The sequence below is a fragment of the Giraffa tippelskirchi genome, chromosome 4 (genome assembly GCF_054371585.1).
Source record: "Giraffa tippelskirchi isolate mGirTip1 chromosome 4, T2T-mGirTip1v1.2.pri, whole genome shotgun sequence".
In the NCBI taxonomy this organism is placed as follows: domain Eukaryota; kingdom Metazoa; phylum Chordata; class Mammalia; order Artiodactyla; family Giraffidae; genus Giraffa; species Giraffa tippelskirchi.
The window spans coordinates 209,385,235-209,411,501 of NC_137278.1; the positions used below are offsets into that span (position 1 = coordinate 209,385,235).

Here is a 26,267-nt window from a genome sequence, read left to right on the forward strand (position 1 = left end):
ATAAATGTTTTCAGTTAAACTTGCTTATCAAGATTTAACTTCAGTTTTCTTCTTCTAGGAATTATCATTCAAAATAAATTTGGACTTCCAAATTTATTCCAGGTGTCCCAGGGCCCTTCCTGGGCTCAAATGCTTGTTCCACGTCATCTGAACCCTGGAGAAGCCCCCCGTGCTGCTCCTGTGTGCCCCACACCCACTATGACTGCCAGCCTCGCTCCCACAACAAGATCAGGCTCACCCGAGCAGACACACAGTCGCGCTCCATACTGCACGCAGCACCGCAACCCCTGCCCACAGGGCCAGGGGCCCGGCCTCCTGCTCACGGCGGCTCCTGCTCACGGCGGCTCCTGCTCACGGCGGCAAGGGCACAGCCCTGCAGGGACCACTGAGAAGGGACCCCTGCCCCCACAGAGGCATTCTTAGCTGCAAAACCCAAGGCCCCTCCGGCTACCATGGCCTCACGCACATCCCCATCACTGGATGCCTGTCCTGGCCAGGCTTGGGGCTGGGGGGTGAGGGACACTGCCTGCCCGCAGACCCCAGCCCGAAGTGCCAGAACCACAGAGCCCAGGTTGGCAAGCCTTAAGTCCTTCAGAGAAGCCCCAGATGCACCGAGCTTACACAGGCTCATGTGCAAGGCGACTGCACTGACAGCTCAGGGTAACAGGGGACCAGGGAGCCTCCCAGCTCCTGGTATGGGAACTCTGACACGCCCCATCTTACAGGCGGGAAGCTGAGACCCAGCCGAGGGTTTGTCAGTGTGCGCATGCTCAGTTGTGTCCAACTCTTTGCGTGTATATGTAATGTGTGTGTGTGTGCATGTGTGTGTATATGTGATGTGCGCGGCATGTACATGTAATGTGGGTGTGGGTGTGTATTATGTGATTTGTGTGTCTATTATGTGATGTGCATGTGTGTATACGTGACGTGTGTGTGGCATGCATATGTAACGTGCGTGTGTATTATGTGATCTGTGTGTATCTATTAAGTGATGTATGTGTGTGTATATGTGATGTGTGTGGCATGTATATGTAATGTGTGCGTATTATGTGATCTCTCTGTCTATTATGTGATGTGTGTGGTATGTATATGCAACGTCTGTGTCATGTATGTGTGATGTATGTGTGGCATGTACGTGTAATGTGTCTCTGTGTGGTGTGTATATGTGATGTTGGGCGTGTGCACATGTGTGTGTATTATGTGATGTGTCTATTATGTGATGTGTGTGTGTATGTGGTGTGCGTGTGTGTGTGTGTAATGTGTGTGTGTGGAGTGTATATGTGATGTGGGGCGTGTGCACGTGTGTATGACTGTCACGGCATGTCTGGGAGCCGAGGGGCAGGGCGGGAACCAGGAGATGCTGATGTGAACGTGGTCCCGCCAAGAGGCGCTTCAGAAGGGCCCGGGGCTGCCCCGACAGGGAGAGGGGAGGCGAGGGGCTGGGGGCTGGCAGGAGGGGGTGCCATAGCCAGGCCGAACCCCTGGGGCCCTGAAGGAGGGCCAGGATGGGCCCCAGGAGGAGGGCGAGTAGAGGCTTGAGGACGCCAGTTTTTCGATAAAGACACAACTGCCTCCTGGTCCTAAGCAGCAGCTCAGGGCTGAGAACTGGAAGAACTAGAGCCCGCGGCGCCCGCGGCGGCAATCCCCCCGCCCCGCTCACGTGGGCAGCTTCAGCAGCAGAAGCGGAGACAAGGATAGGGTCCTGAAAAGGTTAAACCCTGAGAAGATCAGCCCATCCACCCTGCCTTCCTCCCACCCAGGGCCCCAGCACCCCTCCCAGCCAGCCCCCGCAGGCTGCTGCGGTGGAGAGAGGTGACCCGACCAGGCTCCTGACCACTGCCTCAGTTTCCCCAGCTGGAAAGCCGCCCCCCCCCGAAGGCAGGAGCTCTGTTTCTGGCCCCAGAACTATCCAAGCCCCTAGGAGGCCAGGGTGCAGGTGAGATGAGTTGATTCAGTGAAGCTCTGAGCTGCACACCCGGCACGCGGGGCTGTCAGGTGACGCCTGCTATGAACTGGCTTCCTGACACTGGAGGTGCCCACTGTCCACCCCTCGCCCCTCAAAGCCCTGTTCCCGCCCCCAGCTCCCTTCCAGCCTCTCCCCTCCCCCTCTGAGTTTCAAGGCTGCTGAACTGTCTCACCTCCTGGCCCGGCCCCCGAGCCTCCTCCCCGAGAGGGCAAGGCAGCCGGGAAAGGCCTCCGAGAGGCCAGACACCTGCCCCGCACCACCAGTGGGAGGCGGGGCCGGAAGCCCAGATCACTGCAGGCCTGTCCCGGGCTGGGCCTTGGGGTGACTTCACTACTGTCTTTGAAGCAAATTCCCAGAACCCCGGCACACCCATTTTTTTAAATATAAATTAAAAAATGCATTCCAGCAGCAAAGAAAAACGATTCCAGCTCATTCACAGCTCCTGGCTGTGAGTCAAGAGTCACCTACACACCCCAGGGACTGGAACACGGAGAACCTGAAAAGTCACTGTGCGTTCCAAGCTCCTGGTGCAGCGATGCCCGGCCCGGCCCGCAGCCACACCTGGGGACCCCTCCGTTCAGAAAACGGGTGCTCTCTCTACGCCCTGATATCCTCTGGAAGGTGGGGGGAACAGAAAACAGCCACACCTGAGGTCAGCTAAACGGTGGCTCCTGAGAGATATGTCCACATCCTGATCCCCGGCACCTGTGAACATCACCCCACGTGGCAGACGAGTGAACATCACGTCACGTGGCGCAAGATGCGATCAAAATAAGCATCTTGAGATGAGACCTCCTTGTTACCCGGAAGGGCCCTCTGCAATCATGAAAGAGGAGCAGCTGGAGTTTGCAGGCCACGTGAGGACAGGGCAGACGCCACTGTGGCCAGAAGGCTGAGGAGCCCAAGCCCACCGCGGCTGGAGGAGGCAAAAGGACCAGCCCCGGCCCCCAGGGCCTGCAGAGGGAGGCGGCCCCGCCCACACCCTGATCTCAGAGTTCTGGCTTCCGGAACCGTGAAAGGATGAATTTCTGCTGTGTCAGGCTGCCTCGTCTGTGGTGTTCAATTCCTGCAGCCACGGGAAACCACTACGAATCCTAAACATACCACAAAGGCCAGCCTGACTCAGCAAAGTCTCCTCCTGGGGACAGTCCCAGGAGAAAACAGCGCTCCCGACACCTTTCAGCATCTCCAGAAACCTCAGCATACCCAGGGCCGCGGAAGAGAAAGTGCCCCGTGTGCCCCAGGCCCTCGTGGTGCCCGGCGGGCAGCGGCTATGGACACAGGAGGCGCCAAATGAACACGCAGGGCCTGAGGCAAGGTGCACTGGTGGCCAGGGGAGGGGCCGCTGAGCTGACTCCCAGGGGTTCGGCACACAGAACCCCATCCTGGGTCCTCACCAGGGTGCTTCCAACCCCCTGACCGCAAAGGCAGGGTCCTCCCCAGACAGGGATGTGGGCTCAGGAGATTGGGGGCCTAGGATGAGGCAGAGCCAGGCGGAGGGTCCTGCCCTGGGCAGAGTGGCCCCTGCCAACATGTCCTGGAGCCTGCTGAGGGGCAGGTGCATGCTGCCCTGTGGGCTGACAGTAGGGCTGTCCAGGGCTCCCCTCATACCCTCCTGGGCCTCTGCAGGCCTCTCTCCAGAGACCAGAGGTCCCCGCTTTGGAGCCCCAGGGATGGCCGGCCTGTGGCCAGGGAATCTGTCCTGCAACGTCCTGAGGACCAGCCCCAGGAGAGCATCTCAGACTCAGGCGTGTGGTTCAGTTCTAACGACAGGGGGACCTCTGAGGGAGGGGGCACGGGCAGGCCTGGGAGGGTCTTGCAGAGAGGGTGGGCTTGTGCGGGAGGGGTGGGAGAGACCCCGCGGCCTGGGTAAGACGGAGGTGCAGAGCTTGGCCCCAGGCTGCTGTGTGGGGGTGATGGGAGAGGCCTGGAGGCCAGGCTGGGGGTCCCCGCTGCCCACGGGAAAGAACCTGTCGGTGGAGAGTAAACCCGCAGCTGTGGGCAGCCAAGCCGGAAAGGGGCGTCCGCAGCATGTTATCAGTTTGTGGGGAAAGCGTGCCAACTCCGGAAGAGCGACGTGTCCAGACTCAGCTGGAATGCTCACTCAAACCTTAATCACGGCACAGAGCAGCAGCTGAGCCCTGGGTGGTTCAGGTTCCCCTTCCCGCGTGATACCAGGAGGAGGGGGGACAGTGTCTGGGGACAGAGCCATGTCCTGAGACAAGAACTCACGCTCTTCAGTTGCCGTTTGGAGTCGGGACAGCCGTGCCGCCCTGGCTGACTCACACGGCCTCCTCAGCTGCGCCCGGCCACCCAGCAGAGAAGTCACCCCGTCACCCCAGCCCTGCAGGCCCCCAGTCCGGGGAGACGTCAGTCTATCCACACCAGGGGAAGGGCTCAGGGGTGGGCGACGGGCAGCTGTGTGAGCAGAGACCACTCTCTGTGGGGACATCCGGGGCGGCCGCTCTCGGGTCAGGGGCTCAGACTGGACTCCCAGAAGCTCTCATGAGTGGCCCTCAGTCCACGTGGTGCCTCCAGAGAAACAGGGGGACCCCCCCACCCCCCACCTTGGTGCCCATGGCAAAGGCCTCGCGTACGCATTCCCCCACAAGCTCCGAGTGAGCACCAGGGGGTCCGGGCGCGGGTGGGAGAATATGGAGCCCCAGAGGCTCCCACCCTACCTGCTGGAGCCCGCGGGCACATGCCCTCACCCCACGAAAGGCACTGGGCAGGTGTGGGTCAGGTAGGGACCCTGAGATGCGACACCGGGAGGCCAGCTGGATCCCCGGGGGACCGAGGTAATGACCAGGGTCCTGGGGGTCGGGGGTCAGCGGGGAAGCGGCGACAAGGGAGGCAGAGGCTGGGGTGAGGGGAGGAAGCGTCACCAGCCAGGCAGAGCAGGCAGCACCCAGAAGCCAGGCCCAGAGGGGGCTCCCCGGGGCCCCCAGGAGCTCTGAGAATAAATCTGCATGGTTTAAGCACCTCATTTGTGGGACTTTATCACAGCAGCTGCAGGACATGAACTGGGAGAAGGGGGACAGGCAAGCCCAGCCCTTGCTCCTGCGGAGCCCGCCCTCCAGGTCTTTCTGCAGAAGCGTGCACACTGATACAGCCTGCACGTATGTGGGGGAGACCCTGGAAAGACCCGGCCAAGGAGCCCCGTCTCCCCCAGGACAGCAGGCATGACGCCCCAGGGGGTTCCACCCGCCGTGGCACGTCCTCAGGCCACTTCGTTCACTGCAGTCGGACACTTGAGTATCAACCTCTGTTTCTCAACAACTCAGGCCCTGCGCCCAGCTCACCGACCCACCTAGAAGCTGGCTGGGTGGACGTGGGGAATGCTTGTGCTCAGATGTCTAAAGAGAAAGTAAACTACAGAGGCCTGTCCGAGTGTCCTCTGGCCCAGCAGCTGCTGGACAAGCAGGTTGACAAGAAATGGCCATCACACCAACCCCCAGAAGCCCTAGGCCAGTGGAACGGTGTCCCTTCACCACCCAGATCTTACGTTTAAGTCCTAATCCCTGGTCCTCAGGAATTAGTATCCAAATAGGTTCTTGTAGATGGAATCAAGTTGCTATTTAATTGCTCGGTCGTGTCTGACTCTTTGCGACCCCATGGACTGTAGCCGCCCAGGCTCCTCTGTCCATGGGATTTCCCAGGCAAGGGTACTGGAGGGGGTTGCCATTTCCTCTCCAGGGGATGATCAAGTTAAAGTGAGATTACACTGGATTGGTGAAGGCCTTCATCTAATGACTCTGTTCAATTCAGGTCAGTCGCTCAGTCGTGTCCGACTCTCTGCGACCCCATGGACTGCAGCACGCCAGGCCTCCCTGTCCATCACTATCTCCCAGAGTTTGCTCAAACTCATGTCCATTGAGTCAGTGATGCCATCCAACCATCTCATCCTCTGCTGCCCCCTTCTCCTCCTGCCTTCAATCTTTCCCAGCAGGAGGGTCTTTTCCAATGAGTCAGCTCTTTGCATTAGATGGCCAGAGTATTGGAGCTTCAGCTTCAGCATCAGTCCAATGACTGGTGTCCTTTTAAAATGAGGAAAATCTGGACATGGGGACAGAGCACCCCAGGGTGGGGTGGGGGGAGGCCATATGAAGACAGAGATGGAGCTGTAAGCCAAGGATCGCCTGGGCCAGCAGAAGCTAAGAAGCGACAGGAAGGATTGTCCCCTGGAGCAAGTCCCCGCCAACTCCTTGATTTTGGACTTGCAGCCTCCAGAAGGAATAAATTTCTGTTACTTTAAACCACCCAGTGTGTGGCCCTGTGACAGCAGGCCCAGGGAGCTAACAGGACCCTGAGGACCATCCTTCTCCCCAGAGATCATCTGCATGCACGTGGACACCAACCTGCTAGGAGGACGCTAATGCTGTGTGCCAAAGGTCCCGGCTTTGGGGAAATGAATTCCAGGGAAGAGAAAAGGAGCTCTCTGGCCAAATTCATCCTCACCGCAATGTCTTTAATGGACATATTACTTTAATGGAAAACAAAGTCTCCCAGAAGTGCAATAATTCCCCAGCTTTACGATAACGCACTCAAGAAATGCTGGCTATCCCCAACCAGGAAGCTGTAGATGCTACAAAGAGAGAAAACTGGAGTAATCTTGAGTATCTGGAAAGTACATCTTCCTAAGAAAGGATTCTGTCTCTGCTTTATTTGAGATTTTAATTATAGGCTAGGTAATGATTTTCATTTCAAATGATAATTAACTCTCGGGTTTAAGGACTAAATTCAACTTGACGGCGAACTCTTCCAAATGGAGCTTTAACCCAGTAAACGGCAGTAAGTGCAGCAAACTTATTTCTCTTGTGTCATGTGAACATCACCCCACAGGAGGACAGTGCAGCTCAGACGCACGAAGTGTTTTCCGTCTAATATGAGGGCACAGGGTCAAAGTGTCCCAGGGGCATGGAGATACCATTATGGTGATGAGAGAAGTCAAGAGAACTCAGAGATGTGGTGAGGGTCATTTTCCACGGCAGAATCAGAGAAGCGCCAGAACTGATTTAAGTGTTTTCCCCATGAACCAAAAGGTGATTCAATTTTTATATTAAAAGTTTCTCTGGCCTTGAACCTACACAAAATACCCTGGCCCTGGAGAGGTCACCCTGGGGGACAGTCCAGGTCCCCAGCCCAGGGGAGGTCACCCTGGGGACAGTCCAGGTGCCCAGCCCGGGGGAGGTCACCCTGGGGACTGTCTAGACCCCCAGCCCGGGGGAGGTCACCCTGGGGACAGTCTAGACCCCCAGCCCGGGGGAGGTCACTCTGCGGGAGAGTCCAGGTCCCCAGCCCAGGGGAGGTCACCCTGGGGACAGTCCAGGTCCCCAGCCCGGGGGCGGTCACTCTGCGGGACAAAGTCCCAAAAGGGGCCCCCACAGGACAACTGGGACATCCCACCCCAGGGTAGTTAGCACAAAGCTCAAACGCAGCACCACTGAGACTCTCCTAAGTGGCGTCTGACCCTCTGATCCCCAGTCCAGGCTAAACCCGCTGGGGCGCACCCTTGACGACACAGGGTCCAGCAGCATGGACATCGGGAGCCCAGGGAGAGCCAGGTGCTTCACGCACAGAGCAGGACTATTCGCTGAACCCTCTGAACCCAGACGAGCGGCCCGGGGTCTAAACACAGAAGCTCAGGATTAAACAGGACCCTCCCCTCGTCCCACCGACACGCAGGTGGCTGGGCGGTCCGGGAAAGCCCTCCTTCCCAGCTGACATCAAGGCTGCTGCCTGCTCAGGAATGCACACCCCGGCCGACGGGGCCATGACACAAATCACCACTGCTGCATCCCGTCCCGAGAGGATGCGTGTGTGAGAGGAAGGGGCAGGGTTTCCCTGCCCTGGCAGCGGTGGGCTGGGTGGTGACCCACCAGCAGGATGGAAGGGACAGAGCAGATGGAAGGGGAGCCCCGCCCGGGGGGGCGGCAGAGGTGACTCTGAGCACAGCAGAGTCCTGGACTCCCAGGACGTCTTCTCAGGCCTGGGAGGAAGACTGGGCTGGTTAACCCCTGACCCCATCGTCCTGCGCGGGTATTTATTACACGCCTACCGTATGCCTGCACCGTGCTCATGGACAGCGATGCTGGATGCAGAGGGGAGGCGCAGTGCTGACGTTCAGGAAGACCAGAGGGAATGTGCACTCGAGGGCCAGCGTCCTGGCGAGAGGAGCCAGGCTTGCTTCTAGAAGGCCAGCAAGGGGCAGTGTGCTGGGGTGAGGTCAGCCTCCGAGGCTCTGGGGGAGGCTGAAGCTCTGCACCAATGGGACCCAGCACAAGTAGTCATGTGACCCTCTGGGCACCCACCCAGCCCCGGGCACCCGTAAAGAGCAGATTGCAGGGGCTGGAACAGGAGGCTTGGTTTCAGGTTAAATAGGAAGCATGGGGTTGGGTGGTGGACACCCACTGTGAGCCCTGAACAGGCTGAAATGAGAAGCCAGGGTGGATCAGTGCTTAGGAACGATATCCCCAGGTCCACCCGCCCCCCACCAAGCTCTGCATCTGGGTGTCCCTGAACCGGGTGACAGCTGTCCCCACCTCACGGCAGGCCTGGTAGAGCAGAGCCTGGGTGGACACGGTCTCCCCCACAGCAGTGAGGAGTGATTAGGCTGTATTAGGGACACGCCACGCCAAGGGGCAATGGGACCCAGACTCAGAATCACAGCCCGAGGCTCGCCCTGGACCAGCCCAGACTCGAGTCCTCCTGGGCCGGAGGAGTTTGCCTCCCCCTGATGCTTTTGAACTGTGGTGTTGGAGAAGACTCTTGAGAGTCCCTTGGTCTGCAAGGAGATCCAACCAGTCCATCCTAAAGGAAATCGGTCCTGAATATTCATTGGAAGGACTGATGTTGAAGCTGAAACTCTAATACTTTCGCCACCTGATGCAAAGAACTCATTTGAAAAGACCCTGATGCTGAGAAAGATTGAGGGCAGGAGGAGAAGGGGACGACAGAGGATGAGATGGTTGGATGGCATCACCAGCTCAATGGACATGAGTTTGAGTAAACTCCGGGAGTTGGTGATGGACAGGGAGGCCTGGCATGCTGCAATCCATGGGGTCACAAAGAGTTGGACACGACTGAGCAACTGAACTGAACTGAACTGACCTCGGGAACAGGGGGACGCGGCGTGATTCTCCCGCGGCCACCGCTCAGTGACCCTTCGCACTTCACTTGGAACCCTTAGTGCCCTGCATGGAGAAGGCGCAATTCTTAACAAATGCGGTGACGGCAATGAAGTAAGAAAAAGGACTCGGTAAACAGGTGAACCCAGCCGTCCCGCCCTCGAGGGGTCCACAGGGTGGACGAGCCTGAGCTCAGAAGCCAGAGCACCAGCTTCAAACCCTGACTCACCCTCCCCCGGGTCTAGAGCAGGCCCCTCGCCGCCACTCGGAACACTCCGGGGAGGACTATTCTCTGTGGGAGGCGCCCCATGCCCTGGAGTGTGCTGGGAGCATGCTTGGCCTCCAGCCACAGGCACCCCAACCCCCTAAGACAACCAAACCGTCCTGGGATATTGTCATGTGTCCCCTGGGGGCAGAATCTTCCCCGCAGAGAACCTCTAGACTAGATACTTAAATGTTCTGCACCACAGGCTCTCCATTTATAGACCGGGGCCACAGAGCTGCTGGGAGGGTCAGGGTGACCGGGCAGACTCGTCTGGAACAGGACAGCACAGTGAAGGGCCCCCCAAGTACTATTTGTAGGTCGCCGCCCTCCTGAGGTTCGTGGAAACAAGTGGCTCACACCCCGAATGAGAGCAGATCAACCAACGCGTAAACAGAGGGAGTTTCCAGGGAGGTTGACAGTCGCTGTTCAGGAAGCCGGGGACCTCTCGGAACCTCCCCGGAGCAGGGACAGCATTGGGCTGGAACCTGAGGGCGGGGATGACAGAGAGACGGTAGGTGTGGAGGAGAGGAGGCAAGAGGGATGGGCCACGTGCATGGGGAGTTCAACCACAACCCAAATCAAAGCCACGCTCTTCACAGGCCGGAACAGACAGGGACCGCGATCAAGGAAGCCGGCGTGCGAGCACGTCACACACGCCAGTCGCCAGGCTGAGCCTCGATGCCTGCAGTCCCCTGTCCCCGTTCCCTCCAGAGTGGGGCCCCTGCAGACCCCAGCCAGGCCCCCACACAGAGCTATGAGGAGAGATGCCTTCTCCCCAAGGACAGGGAGTCCTCGCTCCTGGGGCCTTGGAACTTCCTTGAGGCCAAAAGGGTCAGAAGAAACGCCAGGGAGCCGTCGGGGTATTTTTCCAGCATCAAATTCATGAGCTTTTCCTGAAATTAACTGATATCTCCCTTCACCCAGCTCATCTCCCGTCCGGCAACACAGGAAGCCAGGGTCCTCCAGCAGCCTTGGGCCCCTTCCAGCTTCCCCCCCGGCCAGGCCCGAGCTCGGCTTACCCAGGAGCCAGTAATAAAACGCTGGTGACGACAGCGCGGCTTTCACCAGGAATAAATGGGCTCAATTACCTCCAGTGAGAGAGCAGGGCTTCAAAAGGAGAAAGGAAGAAAGAGAGGAAGGGGGACGGAGGAGGAGTAATCAGTCTGACTCAGCCTTATCTTGGAGGGAAACGCGTACGGCAACTCAGTACCAAGGACGTTCAGATGAGGCCCCTGCCCATCAGGACCTTTCAGCGGTGATGACACACCGGGTCATTCCCGGGCATAATTTCTCTAGAAATGACTCTGGTGATGAAAACCGAACTTGAGAAGTCGGGAAGTCCTTCCCACCCAACAGGCTGATGCCTCTTTGGAGAGGATCCAGGGTCCCCAGCATCTTTGCTTATCCTGCCCAGATGTGGTCCCAAGCTCACATTTGGGATTTCTGGAGCCCAGGTCTGCAGCTGCGTCTACGAGGCGATGTTGGTCTGCTCAACCAGGACAGACCGCCCCTCACAGTGGTCAGCTTCAAGATGAAGCCACCAGAGTCTGGGGGTGCTTGGGATGTCCCCCAAAAGGTCCCCATCGTCATGTTGTCTTCACCAGGGAGATGGCTGATCACATGGCAACCTTGGGTGGTCCAACCCACTGGGTGGGGGCAGGTCTGATGCCTGCACCGTCAGGCATACAGCAGGCACTCAACTAACACTCGCTGAGTGAGCAAACGACTGCTCGCTGGCTGACCCCCTGGAGGGCACCAGGCTCTGTCCAGGGGCCGAGGGCCACGGCTTCTCCGCTGGAAGTGGGAGGCATTGTGGATGCGCTCCCCATCCAGACCAGGTGGTGGGGAGGGAGGCAGGGACACCCAGCTTGGGGGAGCAGGGAACGCTTCCCCATTGGGCAGAGGGCTGACCATGGTGGGCACAACTGGGCACGGACTTGGAACAGGCCGAGATGCCAGCTCAACGCTGTGGAGTGGGAGGGGGAGGAAGGGGCGGACCCCCACCCGCGCAGGCATGGCACGGCTCCTGGGCATGACAGCCCTGACGACTCAGGTGTGGGCTCGGGCCCCAGGGCCTCCTTTACCTTCTCTGCTCATCACTAGATCCCAGGGCAGCCAGGAATTTATGGTTAACAATTGGGAGACCACAGGGAAGAGATGGGCAGAGCCGGACGTGACAGACGGACAGACAGACAGACAGACACAGACGGCTGAGGGGCGCCACGGCGGGCAGTCAAGCCTTTCTTCCGCAGAGGTGCCAGTGGATTATAACCAGGCTGGGCTCAGACGCAGCAAGCCAGGGCGCACACCAGCTCCCCAGGCTGCCAAACACCCCCCCTCCAGCAGCGGTTCCTCCTCTTCGGATGCAAAGCACCGCCTGCCTGCCTACCTCCCTCGGCGTCCCCACTCCAGGTTCACTGTCTTCCTGCTCCAGGAATACCTGCTAATACCGTAAGCCCCAGCCTAAGCTCCATCAGGCGCACCGCGTCCCATGTGTGCAGAAACAGTTTCCCCACTGTTTACACCAAACACGTCCGCCGAGGACACGGTCCACGGAAGACTCTCAAAGCCTCCTCCGGGCCGAGTCAGGTCCCACCGAACCTCAGAGAACTTTCCAGAAAGACAGACGGTCACCATCTGCCACAGAACACCTGTGTGTCGAATGGGCGACTGGATTCTACGTGACAGGCAGCTGGAGACCACAGCAAGAGCGTGTGTTTCCGGACTGCTTTCGGCAGGATTTTTATTTTTAAAATCAACCACTGCCTTTAGAAAGATTGATTTTGGTGACAAATCAGGATGTCTCAAGGGAAACGTATCTTCGAGGCAGGGAAGATGAGTAATTTCTACAGCGACAATGAGGCATGAAAAAACCAACATCATCTTTCCAGACCCAAACGATTAGTGGCTCACCGTTTCTATCCCAGTCACGCTATTTTAATTTTTAAAATATTTATTTATTTGGATGTTTACTGCAGCATGCAGGAGCTTTAGTTGCAGCACGTGGGACCTAGTTCCCTGACCAGGAATCGAACCCCAGCTCCTACCCACTGGACCACCAGGGAAGTTCCTATGCTGTTTCACAGTAATCAATTAAACTTGAAATCAGGAATGAACTACTTTAAATTCGAAGCCACTTTGGGACTTCCCTTGTGGTCCAGTGGTTAATACCCTGCCTTCCAAGGCAGGGGATGTGGGTTTGATCCGTGTGGTCTGGGAGCTAGGATCCTATGTGCCATGTGGACAAAAAAGCAAAACAGAAGCAATATTGTAATGAATTCAATAAAGACTAAAAATGATCCACATCAAAAAAAAAATCTTAAAAAGAAAAAAATCGAAGCCACTTAAACAAAACACATGTCATTTCATCCAGGTAGATTTTCAGTGGGCTCGGTTGTACAATCTTCCTCCTACTGTCCTTACAAAGAAAGTGAAAAGTGAAAGTGAAGTCGCTCAGTCGTGTCTGACTCTTTGTGACTCCACGGACTGCAGCCTACCAGGCTCCTCCGTCCATGGGATTTTCCAGGCAAGAGTACCAGAGTGGGCTGCCATTTCCTTCTCCAGGGGGGATCTTCCCGACCCAGGGATGGAACCCAGGTCTCCCGCATTGCAGGCAGACGCTTAAGAGGGTGGCTTAAATGGCACGGGGATCAGTGGAGACCCCAGACCTGTGGTCAGGAAGCAGAGCCAACGCCCGGGGGGCCCAGGGTCCAGCCTTTGACCACATCCCCAAGGAGTGGAGTGGACGGAGGAAACCGCTGGGCACTCTGACCTGTGAGCTGGAAGCCTGGCGTGGCGCGCAGGTGACCTGGGCCTCCCCACGCCCCCGAGCCCTCCCGGGGAGATGTCGGGGGGGACCCTACCTGTGAAGTCCTCCTGACACTCGCAGGTGTAGCCGCCCTCGCGGCTGCGGCAGCGGCCGTGGGCGCCGCAGGGGCTGGAGTAGCACAGGTCGATCTCAGTCTCGCAGTAGTCGCCGGTGAAGCCGGGCGGGCAGCGGCACCGCAGCCCGTTGACTGGGTGGATGGGCCGGAAGAGCACAGTGGGGGAGCTGATGAAGGGCGCCGAGCTGTCGAACTTGAGCACCGACACGCACTTCATGTAGTTCTCGCACGGCTCCCGCAGGCAGATGTTGTCGTCAAAGGGCAGCACCCGCTGCGTGGACACGGCCGTCAGCAGCGTCCGGTTCAGGTAGATCTGCTCCTGCAGGTCCTCTGACGGGAAGAACTTGTCCCGGACGCCGCCGGGCAGCAAGGCCGAGAAGGTCACGTTCAGGATGTTGGAGCTCACGTCCGTGTCGTTCTGGATGTTGAAGACGAAGACGGCGTCCTTGGTGGTGGACAGCACGGCGGCCACGCCCTCCACGAAGCGCGACAGCAGCGGGGACAGGAAGCGCTCCTGGGACATGTTCTCCAGGCGCACAGTGATGCTGTTGGTCAGCATGTCGTCCGTGATGACCGTGACCCGCAGGGTGCAGAGCGCCACCACGCTGTGGATGCCGTCTGTGAGACAAGGTGGGAGGGTCATTCAGAAGCCCGCCTGCCCGGTCCCCGCTCCCCAGCACCAGCGGGAACAGCACCCCAGAGCCCCAGGCCCCTTCACACTCGTGACCACAACCTTGACCTCGCATCCCAGAGCCCGTTTCCCTCCCTCCGCACCTGGCTTCTGAAAGCGTCATGCCCATCAAGCTCAGAAGCCCCCAGTGGAAACCACCCCCCCACACAGCTCATCAGGGCATCTCAATGCTCAACACACAACCCAGTCCTCAGCGTCTGAGACTCCAGCCTCACACACTTTCCTCCAGACATGGGGGGAAGCTGAGACCCTGTTCTCCCTCCTCTGCACCCGCTCCAGCCACCCACCCCGCCCCCAGCCCAGCTCAGAGCCCACGGCGTCCAGCACAGTCCCTGCCCAGGTACGGCCTTGACCTCTGCTACGCTGACCGCCTCTCTCCTCCTAGCTGGGTCCTGCTCATCCAAACACACCCGTGCGTGCTCAGTTGCTTCAGCCGTGTCTGACTCTTTGTGACCCCATGGACTGTAGCCCTCCAGGCTCCTCCGTCCATGGGACTCTCCAGGCGAGAATACTGGAGTGGGTTGCCAGGCCCCCCTCCAGGGGATCTTCTCGACCCAGGGATTGAACCCGCATCTCTTACGTCTCCTGCACTGGCAGGCGGGTTTTTTACCACGAGCACCACCTGGGAAGCCCAGCATCCAGCAGAAGCTCGCCACGTGCTGCTTTAGAAAGACGCACAGGAGAACATGCCTCTCAGCCAACACAGTGACCAGCTCATGAAAGGAGGTCCTCAGGGCTTGGCGGCCAGAAACGGCGGTGTGTTGGGGTCGCCAGGCTGAGCAACACCATAGGTTCCGAGCCCAGAACCAGACGGGCTGTCCAGCGGCCGCCCCATGGGCTCGCTCTGGCCATGATGGCCACAGGGCAGCACTGTCACCTCCAGGGCGGCCCCGAGGTGCAGCCGCAATGCTCAAGGGACCTTCACCTGCCCCAGTCCACCCCTCCACACCATGTGCTCTGGGGCCTGAGAAACACCTGGCCAAGTTCTCATCTCTGTTAACCAACTCGGCTCTGTGTCCCGGCAGCCCAGACAGATGCCCCACAATGTGGCTGCAGCCTGTGCCCACCGTGAGCGCCCCCACCCAGGTTCCATGGGCATCTGGGCAAGCTCTGAGCCCTCGGCAGGCCCCACCCTCCCGGAGCTGGAGCTGGGCTGTTCCCCCGGACGGTCAGGGGCCAGGGACGGAGAAGCCCTTCCGGCCTGAGTCCGGGAAGCCTCAGGACCCCTGAGAGGACGCGGTTAGGCGACAAGCCCTGGAGGCCGCTTGTCCCTCTGGACCCGGCACAATCGCCACCACATACAACTTGCCAGGAGCCCTCAGGAGGATGGGCAGGCGAAGCATGGGAGCTTCTGCACCTGGACGGGTTTCCTCAGACACCCAGGAGCCAAAAGCCACTTTTGGGGAACCTTGAGTCACAAAACGTGTCCAGACAGTGGAGAAACGTAACCGCTGCAAAAGTCACGACACGTTCGGGTGCAAACCTGAGATTCCCAGGGATTCTAAGAGAAGCCGACATAACCCCATTTGACAGGTGAGGAAAACTGAGACCCTGGGAAGCCAAGTCTCACGCCTGAGAACTCACGCTTGGTGGAGGGGGCCCCCGGCTCCCCCCAGTAATAGCACCCATCGCCTAGTAGGTCAGGCACTGAGCACTCTGTGACGGCTCCATCTGGTCCTCACGATAACCCGGGAAGGCTGACTTTTTTTTCCTTTTTGGCCGTGCTGCTCTGCTTTCGGGATCTTAGTTCCCAGACCAGGGATTGAATGAACCCAGGCTGTCAGCAGCGGAAGCACGGAGTCCTAACCACTGGACCACCACGGAATTCTCTGGAAGAGCGAGGAAATAGCATTTGTACGACCTCAGCATGCGGAGGGCAGACACCCTGCAGGGCTGGTGTAAAACCCAGAGGCGGGCGAGGTGGGGGCTCGGCTCTGTCCCCGGCTTCCCGGGAGCACAGAGAGCAGACAGCGGACACGGGGACCCTGCCTGCAGCTCTCGGACCAAGGGCCGGTGGCTGAAGAAGTAACAAGGAAAAGAGACTAAGGCAGAACAAGATGGCAAGCTCGTCGTGGCAGGAAGCCTCAGAGATGACACCACCCTCCCTCTCTCGCAACACACCGGCCACGCCCAGACAGCAGGGAGCACTGGCCCACACCGAGGCCGCGGCACTCGTCCTAAAGCCTTGACCTTATCACCCACTCCCTGCCAGGGGCACCTGGGGGGACACCCATGCTGCTGACACCATGTCTCTTTGCATATTTATCTGGCTGCACCGGGTCTTCGTTGCAGCATGCGGGATCTTTTAGTGGTGGCATCCAGGATCTAGTTCCTGACCAGGGATCGAACCAGGCCCCCCCGACCCGCCATCAGAAGAGTGGTCTTAGCCACGGGACCACCAGGGAAGTCTCCACATATCCCATCTTATGGTCCTACGTGGTCCATCCTCGCCACCCTCCCTTGTCTTACAGGCACCTCCCTGCCCCAGGCCCTTGCACGCTGCATATTCTGCCTGGAACACTGCGTCCTTGTCGCTGGCGGCTGCTCCCTGGGCCACCCAGGACTCAGAGGCACGACCCCCATCAGAGGGGCCCTCCACGTCCCCCGACTCCCGCTCTGCCACACCCCCACTTTAATTCCCGCACAGGAGCGGCCGCAGCCTGATTTTATTTATTCAAGTCTGTCTGTACCCCACCAGTGAAGCCTTGAGGACCAAGAACTTGTAGGACTTGTTCCTGCTGCACCTGTCACTTCTACAGCAGTCCCCAGCACTCAGAGGCTGCCGGATAAACACTCGGGGGGAGGTGGGAGGGGGCGGGGGAGGGGGGAAGGGAAGAAGCCCTTTTCCAGCGGCATCTCTTTAACCCCAAGATTGACATCGGCACAAACAACTTCAGAGACTGCATTTTTTCCATCCAAGCTATTTTTCTGCAGGTGTTTCTTTTCTCTCTCTTTTTTTTTTTTTTGCAAAGGCCCATTGTAATAACACAAGACATAGAATATTGTTTCCCGGTAGCACTTGTTATGAAACATCCTTTTAATCTTAAACCACACACAGAATCTTAAACCAGAATCTTGTTCTGGTCCAAGATTAGAGCGCCATGCTGGTTTTAAGCTCAAAAGGTCAGGCCGTCTGGGCATGCTCTGGGCTATCCTACCCTCTCCCTCCCAGGGGTCCAGTGCTCGGACCCTCCCACAGGGAGCCCAGGAGGGCAGAACACGGAGGATCATCCAGGAACAAGGAGCCAGGTTATGGCCAGAAAACAGCACTGAATATTATAAACTCACATCAAATGTGCTGGAAAGTGAAATGCGCACCTTACTGTTAATCCTACCGTTAATTTATTTCAAGACCACAGACTGTCCTGGACAACCAGGTCCTGGAGACAATGAATTTGCTCTGAGCTTACATCATCTGGGTTGGATTTCTGACTGCCCATCAACAGGGAGCCACGAAATAAAAGGATGGCTGTCCTCACCATGCAGCTCAGCTCAGCCAAGCCCACTCGGTGACGTCCGCCTCCATGGGCATCAGGGCAGACCCAGGCAACATGAAGTTAGGGGGGAAAAGCAAGTCACTCTTCACACAGCACATATGTTTACGCACAAGTCCAGAGAGCCACTAGCATGGACAACAAAAGCTTCAGTGCTGACAGTGATTCTGTCTGGGTTGCTAAGTTTGTTTTTAAATCAGAAAAATTTTAAATTTGTTTTTAAATTTTAAGTAAAACTTTTATTTTAGAGTAGCTTTAGCTTACAGAAAAATTGCAAAGACAGTGCAGAGAGGTCCTGTATACCTAGCATCCAGTTTCCTGTTGTTCAGGAGCTCAGTCGTGTCCGACTCTTTGCGACCCCATGGACTGCAGCACACCAGGCCTCCCTGTCCATCACCATCTCCCGGAGTTTGCTCAAACTCATGTCCATCGAGTCAGTGATGTCATGCAGCCATCTCATCCTCTGTCGTCCCCTTCTCCTTTTGCCTTCAATCTTTCCCAGCATCAGGGTCTTTTCCAATGAGTTGGCTCTTCGCATCAAGTGGCCAAAGTACTGGAGCTTCAGCTTCATCGTCAGTCCTTCCAATGAATTTTCAGGATCCCGTTACTCCCACAATTAATTTTATTATCGCATTGGTGTGGGGTGTGTATTTGAATGAAGCGATCTGGACACTCTGTTCACTGAAGCCCGCACTCCCCTGCCCTTTCTTTGGTTTCGCCTCCTGTCCTCTCTGTTCCAGGACCGCACATGACGTGTAGGTGTCCGGTCCCCTTGCTCCTCCGGCTGTGACGGTTTCTCAGACTCTCCTTGTTTGGATGATCATGACTGTTTGCAGAAGCTCTGGTCAGGAACGTCACTGAAGTTCAGGGGCTTTTCACCTTCTCCTGCCTGAGCAGCCATCCGGTTGATCACTTAGAAGCCTGTTTTCATTTGGGAGAACAGGGAGCTCCCCCAGGACTCCCTTGGCCGGAACCAGGGCCTCCAAGCCGGGAGGGCGCAGTTCTCAGGGCTTTCCCTAGCACAGCTGGGTCCCCTCACAGTCCCTGCATCACAGAGGAACAGAAACAGAGGAGATGGGACCGCGAGGCCGTGGGGCCCCCACGGAACCCCAGACACTGCAGGCGAGCAGGCCTCACAGGTCTTCACGGAGGGTGGGGCCTGTCCACGAGCCCGGCTCTGGTCACGGGGCAGCCGTTGTCCACAGTCTCATCACTGGGCTCGCTCAGCCCTGCACGTCTCAGTGCCCGTGGAGCCAGGGGCCCTCAGCGGGCAGGGGACGGAGCCGGGCTGGTGAGGCAGGAGGGCCCCAGGAGGCCAGGGCGGGGGGTCAGACAGTGGAGGGCAGCCGTCTTCCCAGCACGGAGTGCGGAGAAAGCAGGAGGGCCCGGATGGCCGCGGCAGGCGTGTCGGGACGGCTGGCCCGCAGCCTGGGGCTCAGAAAACACCGATCCTCGCAGTGCGGAGGCTAGAAGTCCAAGGTCAAGGGCCAGCTGGGTTGGTTCCGCCCAGGGGCTCAAAGTGACGACCCGTCCCTTGGTGCTGTCCTGGAGTCCGGGACCTGCCAGCTGTCCTTGACCCACAGACACCTTCTCTGCCTCATATCATGGGCCTCTCCCTGCGTGGGTCTGTGTCCAGACTCCCCTCTTAAAAGGACACCAGTTGCTGGATCAGGACCCACCCGAATCCAGGAGGACCTCTTGACCGTGCTTAGCTCCCCACGCCCGTGCAGGTCCAGCTTCCAAACAACATCTACCTTGCCTGAACTTGGGGGACACTACCCGCCCAGGGCAGACAGGAACGTGGGCTGGGGGAGACATGGCGACAGAGGCAGGGGTAGGGCCTCCAATGCCCTTGGCACAGGGCAGTGGGGGTGGCTGTGGGGGAACGTCCAGGGTACAGACCTGACCGCACAGGACGGCGCCCCAGGACTGCCCGCAGTGGCTCCTTGCCCACACCTTCAGCGGCCCTGCCCCCTCCAGTCCTCATCACGGCCCGCACGGGACACCAGTGCTGGTCCTTCAGAAGTGAGGACGCCAAGGCACGGGGAAGCTGACTGACAGGCCCGGCTGAGGTCGCCTGAGCAGCAGGCAGCAGGCCCAGACCAACTGGGCTCGAGCCCCTCTGATGGTGGCAGGGGGTCCAGAAGACCGTGGTCCTGGCTCGGAGGGTCCCTGAAGGACTTGGGAGAGGCCGACTCCTGACCCATTAAACACCCGCAGCCATGGGCACAACGCGGGGAGGTGGAGAGGCAGCTGGTGTAGGAGGGCCCAGCACACTCGCCGGTGTCTCGGTCACCCCGCCCCGCACGCGTCGCAGTCCAAGCTATGGGGGGCACCTCCGTCTCCCACCCCCAGCGCCCCCAGGCCCGGCTGGCACAGCCCGTGACGCTGCAGTCAGCCCAGCTGGGGCCACATCCACCAGGTGCCGTGTGTCGTCCAGCTGGCTCTAGACAAAGGCTGCCCTCCTGTCCCTCATCCTGCACCCCCCAGGCCTCACCAGGGGCAGTGAGCGCCTGCGGAGGGTGCCCCGAAGTGCTTTCCTGGGTGCTCTTGGCAGCGTGTGGTGTTTTCTGCAGGCAGAACAAGGGCAGACAACAGGTGTGGTGTCCCAAGCTGCTACCTGGAGGGCGTCTGCTTTCTCTGCTTTCGGGGCAGCGGAAGTCAAACCCAGAACGTGTGACTCGGGACAGGGGTTCCCTTCATGGAACAGGGTGACGGGCGTCCGGGGGACATGGGGCAAACGCTGGTGACAGCTCGGTGGGCACACTGGCCCAAGAAGATCCTGCTGGTCCTGCCGTCCAGGGAGGAGAGGCCGCAGACAGGAAGCAGGGTCCCGCTCGAGCGCCAGCATCTCAGGTCAACCAGACAACACACTAAAGGCCAGACGCCGCTCACGCTTGCTCTCAAGGGTCTACAGCCCCCTCCTCCCTGTCCCCAAGCACGCCGCGACCTCACCCGACAGTGGCAGCCCACGCCATGACTTTCTCCTCGTTTGCAGCACACGTCCTCACCCTACCATTTCCACCACCGCGATCTGACCTCATGTATTACGGCATTTCCAAGCACAGAGGGGCCCAGCATCCCTCCTCCCCTCCACAATTATACAAAGTGCTCCGTCAAGTCTGACTCTCTGCAACCGCACGGACTATAGTCAGCCAGGCTCCTCTGTCCATGGAATTCTCCAAGCAAAAATACTGAGGTGGGTTGCCATTTCCTCCCCCAAGGGACCTTCCTGAGCCAGGGATCGAACCTGTGTCTCCTGCAGCTCCTGCAGGAGGATTCTTCATCTAGAAACGACAAAGAATTACTCTTTCCTAAGGTATGGAGGCAGGAGAAGCAGCTACATCACCAGACATCAAGTGAGTCCAACACGCCCAACATTCATCAGGAAACGCCCGGCTTCACAAAGCACAAAGATTGGGGAGACCTTACAAAGGAGGGGGGTCACGGCACGGGTACGACATGGATGCACCTGAGGATAGTTTGCTGAGCGAGAGGAGTCAGACACAAAAGCACAGATAAGCATGTGACCCCAGGGACATGGGGCGCCCGGGGGGTCGAGTTCACGGAGACAGAGCAGACAGTGGGTGTCAGGGGCTGGGGGAGGGGGAGGGGTGAGCGTTAAGGGGGACAGAGTCTCGGTTGTGCAAGATGAAAAAGTCCTGGAGATGGACGGGTTGATGGTCACACAACAGTGTGAGTGGACTTAACGCCACAGACCTGTACACAGAAAAACGGTTAAACGACAACCTTTATGTTACATAAATTTCACAGTTATAAATAAGAGAGATGAATGCATAAATAAACAGGGAGGATGAAGAAATGAATAAACATCCAATCCTAAAGCTTCCTTCTCCTGTCACTCCTACTTTTATTATTTACTGTAAAACTTCCTGAAACGGGATAACTTTGACTCAGAGACAGCCTCTCCTAATTTCATGTGTGAAACAAAGCTCCTATCCCAAGGTCAAATTCAGCATCCACAATATTGAGTTATCCCACGAGAAACAGCTCGTTGTGTCCATGCCGGACGGAATCTTCCGGAAGACTGAAGTCGGACCAGGCCCCACTACCTCCAGGAACGCTTGCTCACAGCTCCCAGCGGCCACCCTGACCCTGGGCTACAGCAGCTGTGAGCTGAGATGCGTCCTTGTCAAGATAAGCACTTTCACCTAAGAGTAAAGGATTCCTCAGAAAGTTAAATGTGTCATTGACACGTGACCCCGAATCCCTCTCCTAGGTGAAATTTAAAATAATTAAAAACATATATCCACACAAAATCTTGTACATGAATCCTTGGCACGGCCGACGACGATTCACAAGAGCCAGGAAGTGAAAACCCGCATGCCCGTGGACTGATGCATTCTATCTAAACGAGATGTGGTCCAAAAAAAAAAAAAACATTAAAAACTAGATGCGGTCCATCCATATGACGAACGATCACTCAGACACAGAGAGAAACGAAGAACTGGCAACCTCAGAAACACGCTCAGTGAAGGAAGCCCATCCCAGAAGCACATACTGTACAATCTCACGTGCATGGACTGTCCAGAGCACATAAATCCACAATAACAGAAACCAAATGCGGAGCTGCCAGGGATGCGCGTGGGGACTGCTGGTGGGCATGGGTGTCCCTGGGGTGACGGAAATGTCTGGGGACTAGAGGGGTGGCTGCACAGCACCCTGAACATACCAAATGCCACTGAGGTGTCCACTTTGAAACGGCCACCTCAATAATGAAAAAGGAAAAGAAGAGTTAAGGATTCACCCTACAAAAATTAGTTTCATCTTGCATGAGATTATCCAAAAGGAAAGAAATTACTTTAAAAGGCATTGTGGCGCTTCCCTGGCAGTCCAGTGGGTTAGGACTCTATGCTTCCCCGGGGCACAGGTTCGATCCCTGGTCAGGGAACTAAGATCTGGCAAGCAGTGCAGTCAAAACAAAAAAAAAAAGGCACTGTAAGAAGGATTTCCTTAAAACTAAGCGATGAACTGAGTCAGAGGAGATGAGCTGAGAGCTGGGAGAAGCAACCCTTTGACAGAGCCGGGAGCCACCTTCCAACCCACAGTGATGGTGAAAACACAAGTTACCACTCAGGTGGGGCTACAGCCAGGCCGGCTGTTTACACTGTCAACTGAACATTGCGAAAGAGACCAGCACACACCCTCAGTGAAAACACAGCGGCGGCCCCCCGGCTCCCACGGGGTCTCGTGGAGAGTTTCGTCAGGGACCGGTGTCTTTCCTGGGTTTTGTTTTATTTCCAGCACCGGCTGAACAATACATAGCCTTGCTGGCTGAACAGGAAGCCAGCAGTCAGATCTTCCCACACTCCTCGCTGGGGACGCGCCTGGTGATCACCAGGCTGACCCAGAGGCTGTGTGACGTTTCGGGGAGAAAGGCAGTGAAGCAGGGCCTTCAGCATCCAGGTGGGCCCACCCCAGGTGGGCCCCCCGCCCCGTGGGCAGTAGCGTGGACACTCAGGGCAGGGGTGGATAATGAGGCTGGGGGCCGGCCCAGGCACTGGAGGATGTGAAGCAGCTCTCCAAGGCCAGGCAGCCACCCACGCAAGCCGGCCCGACCACAAGCATCTCCAGACCTGGTCAGACGCCCACTGGGGGCAGAATCGCACCCAGGTGACAGCCCTGCTCTAGGAAACCACACAGAGGCTTCTGGATTTTTCTCCTGGCTTGAGATCGTCGGTGAGACCCAGGAACTGGGCGTCAGGCAGCCCAGGGGCTCCATGCCTCCCGTAGCACAGTGGGGCTGCCCTCCACCGTCGGGGCCAACCCGTCCAGCCTCACTCTTCCTGCCAGAGCCAGAGAGGCCACTCTTCTGCCCCGTCCTAGGGAAACAGCCAAAGCTCCCTACGACAAAGACTCAGGTCCAAATGGATTTCAAAGAACCAGTGGCTCAAAAGCATTCCTTTTCCTAGCTGAGTAACATTCCATTGTGTATATGCACCACAACTTCCTTATCCATTCATCGGTTGATGGACATCTAGGTTGCTTCCGTGTCCTGGCTGTTGTAAATAGGGCTGCAATGCATGTTGGGGTACACGTATCTTTTTCAATTCTGGTTTTCTTCAGGGTATATGCACTTGCCGGGCAGCAAAGGAGAGACAGACATTCTAGACACAGTGGGGGCAGGAGCGGGTGGGGTGATTTGGAAGAACGGCATTGAAACACACACATCACCATATGTAAAACAGATCGCCAGTGGGAGTTCGATATATGACGCGGGGAACCCAAAGCCGGTGCTCTGTGACAACCTGGAGGAGGGGGTGGGGAGGGGGCGAGGCAGGAGGGGGATTCAAGAGGGAGGGGACACATATCTACCTAATGCCGATTCACGTTGATATACGGCAAAAACCATCACAATATTGTAAAGTAATTATCCTCTAATTTTAAAAAACTTGGGAAAAAAAAAAAGAACTGCCTGCCTCCGAGCTGAGCCACGGCCTCCAGGGTAGTCAGGGTGACATGGCCCCGGGCACCTGCTGAGGGTCACCTACATGTCCTGAGGCCCCAGGCAGGTCCAGGAGCGGCCGTCAGCCCAAAAGGTGGGCAGTAAAGATGAGACTGTTAACGAGCGCGCAAACCCAGCCTGCGGGCTGCTGAGCCCAGGGGCGCTGCCCGGGCCCCTTCAGTCACTGCTGCTCACGAGGAGCCTACAGGCAGTCTGGGAGGTTCCAAAGAAGCAGGGGACCCAGGCGGCCTCTGGGCAGGAGATGTGGACCCTGGTGGCGATCCCAGGGGACAGGAGAGTGGGGGACCTCCTGCTGTTGCTTGGTGCGCGCGTAAATCTTGGTCTGTGGCTTCGCGTGGTGGGCAAGACAACGCTCCACCTCCCAAGAAGAGGCCCCGCTCGGAGGCCTGGAACCGAGAGTGTGTCACGCCATGGGGCGAAGGGTCAGGCTGCTGGCAGGCTGACCTTGAAACAGGGAGACCATCCAGGTGGGCCCAGTGTGACCCCAGGTCCTGAAGAGTGGAAGAGAAGACAGTGAGAGAAAGAGGCGGGTCACAGGGACGCCACACTGCCGCTGCGAAGACAGGGAGGGGGCCACGAGCCAGGGGTGGGGGCGCCTCTAGCTGTTGGAGGAGCCAGGGGGAGAGCCCCCGCAGAGCGTCTAGAAGGAGCGCAGCATGCCACAACCCGGTTTCTTCCCAGTGAGACTGTGTCGGATTCCTAACCCAGCGAACTGAGCGAGAATAAACTCTGGGTCGTCTCCAGCCACCGTGCTTGTGGTCATTCGTTACAGCAGCCATGAAAGATCCCGCCCTGTGAGGTTACCATAACCTTGACACCAGAATCAGACAAGGAGAGGGCTTCCCTGGCTCAATGGTTAAGAATCCTCCTGCCAATGCAGGAGACAGGAGATCAAACCCTGGTCCAGGAAGATCCTAGGTGCCGTGGAGCAACTAAGCCAGTGAACCACCAATTCCTGAGCCTGTGCTCTAGAATCTGGGAGCTGCAACTACTGAGCCCACGAGCTGCAACTACTGAAGCCCTCACACCCTAGAGCCTGTGCCCCGCAACGAGAAGCCCCTGCAAAGAGAAGCCCCCGCAACGAGAAGCCCATCACCGCAACGAGAGAAGGGCCTCTGTCTCCACAACTAGAGAAAAGCAACGAAGACTCAGCACAACCAAAAATACATAAATAAAACTATGAAAAGAAAGACAGAAATCAGACAAGGAGAGCACAAGGAAGAAAAAGCCTACAGGCCACATCACTCATGAACATAAATGCAATAATTCTTTAAAAAGGAAAACAAAAACGAAATCTAATAATGTATTAAAAATAAAGCAGAAAATGAAATCTAATAACGTATTAAAAATAAAACAATGTATCAAAAAACCAAGTTGGATTTATCTTAAGAATTTAACATTTGAAAATCTGTTAACATAACACCACACTTTTTTATAAAAAGTATATTTGTATTTCAATAAATAGAGGAAAAGATTTAGTTAAATATTGCAAGGACTCCTAACAAAGATGCTTGGCAAACAATGGAGAGACCGGTGCTTCCTTCAAATGATAAAAATCCAACAGCAAGCATCACACTCGGCAGAGATGCCCACTACGTCCACTTCCAAGTCATACTGGAGGCCTAGTCTGCGCCATGAGAATGGATGAGTGAATGAAGATATCGTATCATTACTCACAGATCATGTGACGAACGACAGAGAAAACTCCAGAGGCTCTACAGGCACCTTGTCAGATGCACCGGAGCACACGGCCCGGCCGCGAAAAAGAGACAGAAACATCCTGACTTTCCTGTGGTCCAGCAGTTAAGACTCTGCACTTTCAGTGCAGGAGGTGTGGGTTCAATCCCTGGTTGGGGAACTTAAGATCGGGCATGCTACATGGGGAGGTCAAAACTAAAAAAAAAAAAAAAAATTTAACTCCCAATGATGCCTAAAAAAAGAAAAAAAAATCTAGCGCATTTCCTATACTAAAACATAAGTCTCATAAAACACAATTTTTAAAATACCATTTACAATAGAGCAAACATAGACTAGACTTAGGAGAAGGCAATGGCACCCCACTCCAGTACTCTTGCCTGGAAAATTCCATGGATGGAGGAGCCTGGTAGGCTACAATCCATGGGATCGCTAAGAGTCGGACACGACAGAGTGACTTCACTTTCACTTTTCCCTTTCATGCACTGGAGAAGGAAATGGCAACCCACTCCAGTGTTCTTGCCTGGAGAATCCCAGGGACAGCGGAGCCTGGTGGGCTGCTGTCTCTGGGGTCGCACAGAGTTGGATGCAACTGAAGCGACTTAGCAGCAGCAGACTAGACTTAAGAACACATGTAACAAAAGATTCAGAAGCCCTT

The 26,267-nt window shown here is 57.0% G+C and overlaps 1 protein-coding gene across 1 annotated transcript in view; it reads right to left on the bottom strand.

Annotated features, from left to right (window-relative positions):
- Nucleotides 1-26,267, bottom strand: part of CELSR1 (cadherin EGF LAG seven-pass G-type receptor 1) — a 151,716-nt gene that overhangs the window by 82,250 nt on the left and 43,199 nt on the right. The window contains exon 2 of the mRNA XM_081594991.1: nt 13,222-13,860. Within this exon, the coding sequence (XP_081451117.1) occupies nt 13,222-13,860 (639 nt within the window). The remainder of the gene's footprint in view (nt 1-13,221; nt 13,861-26,267) is intronic.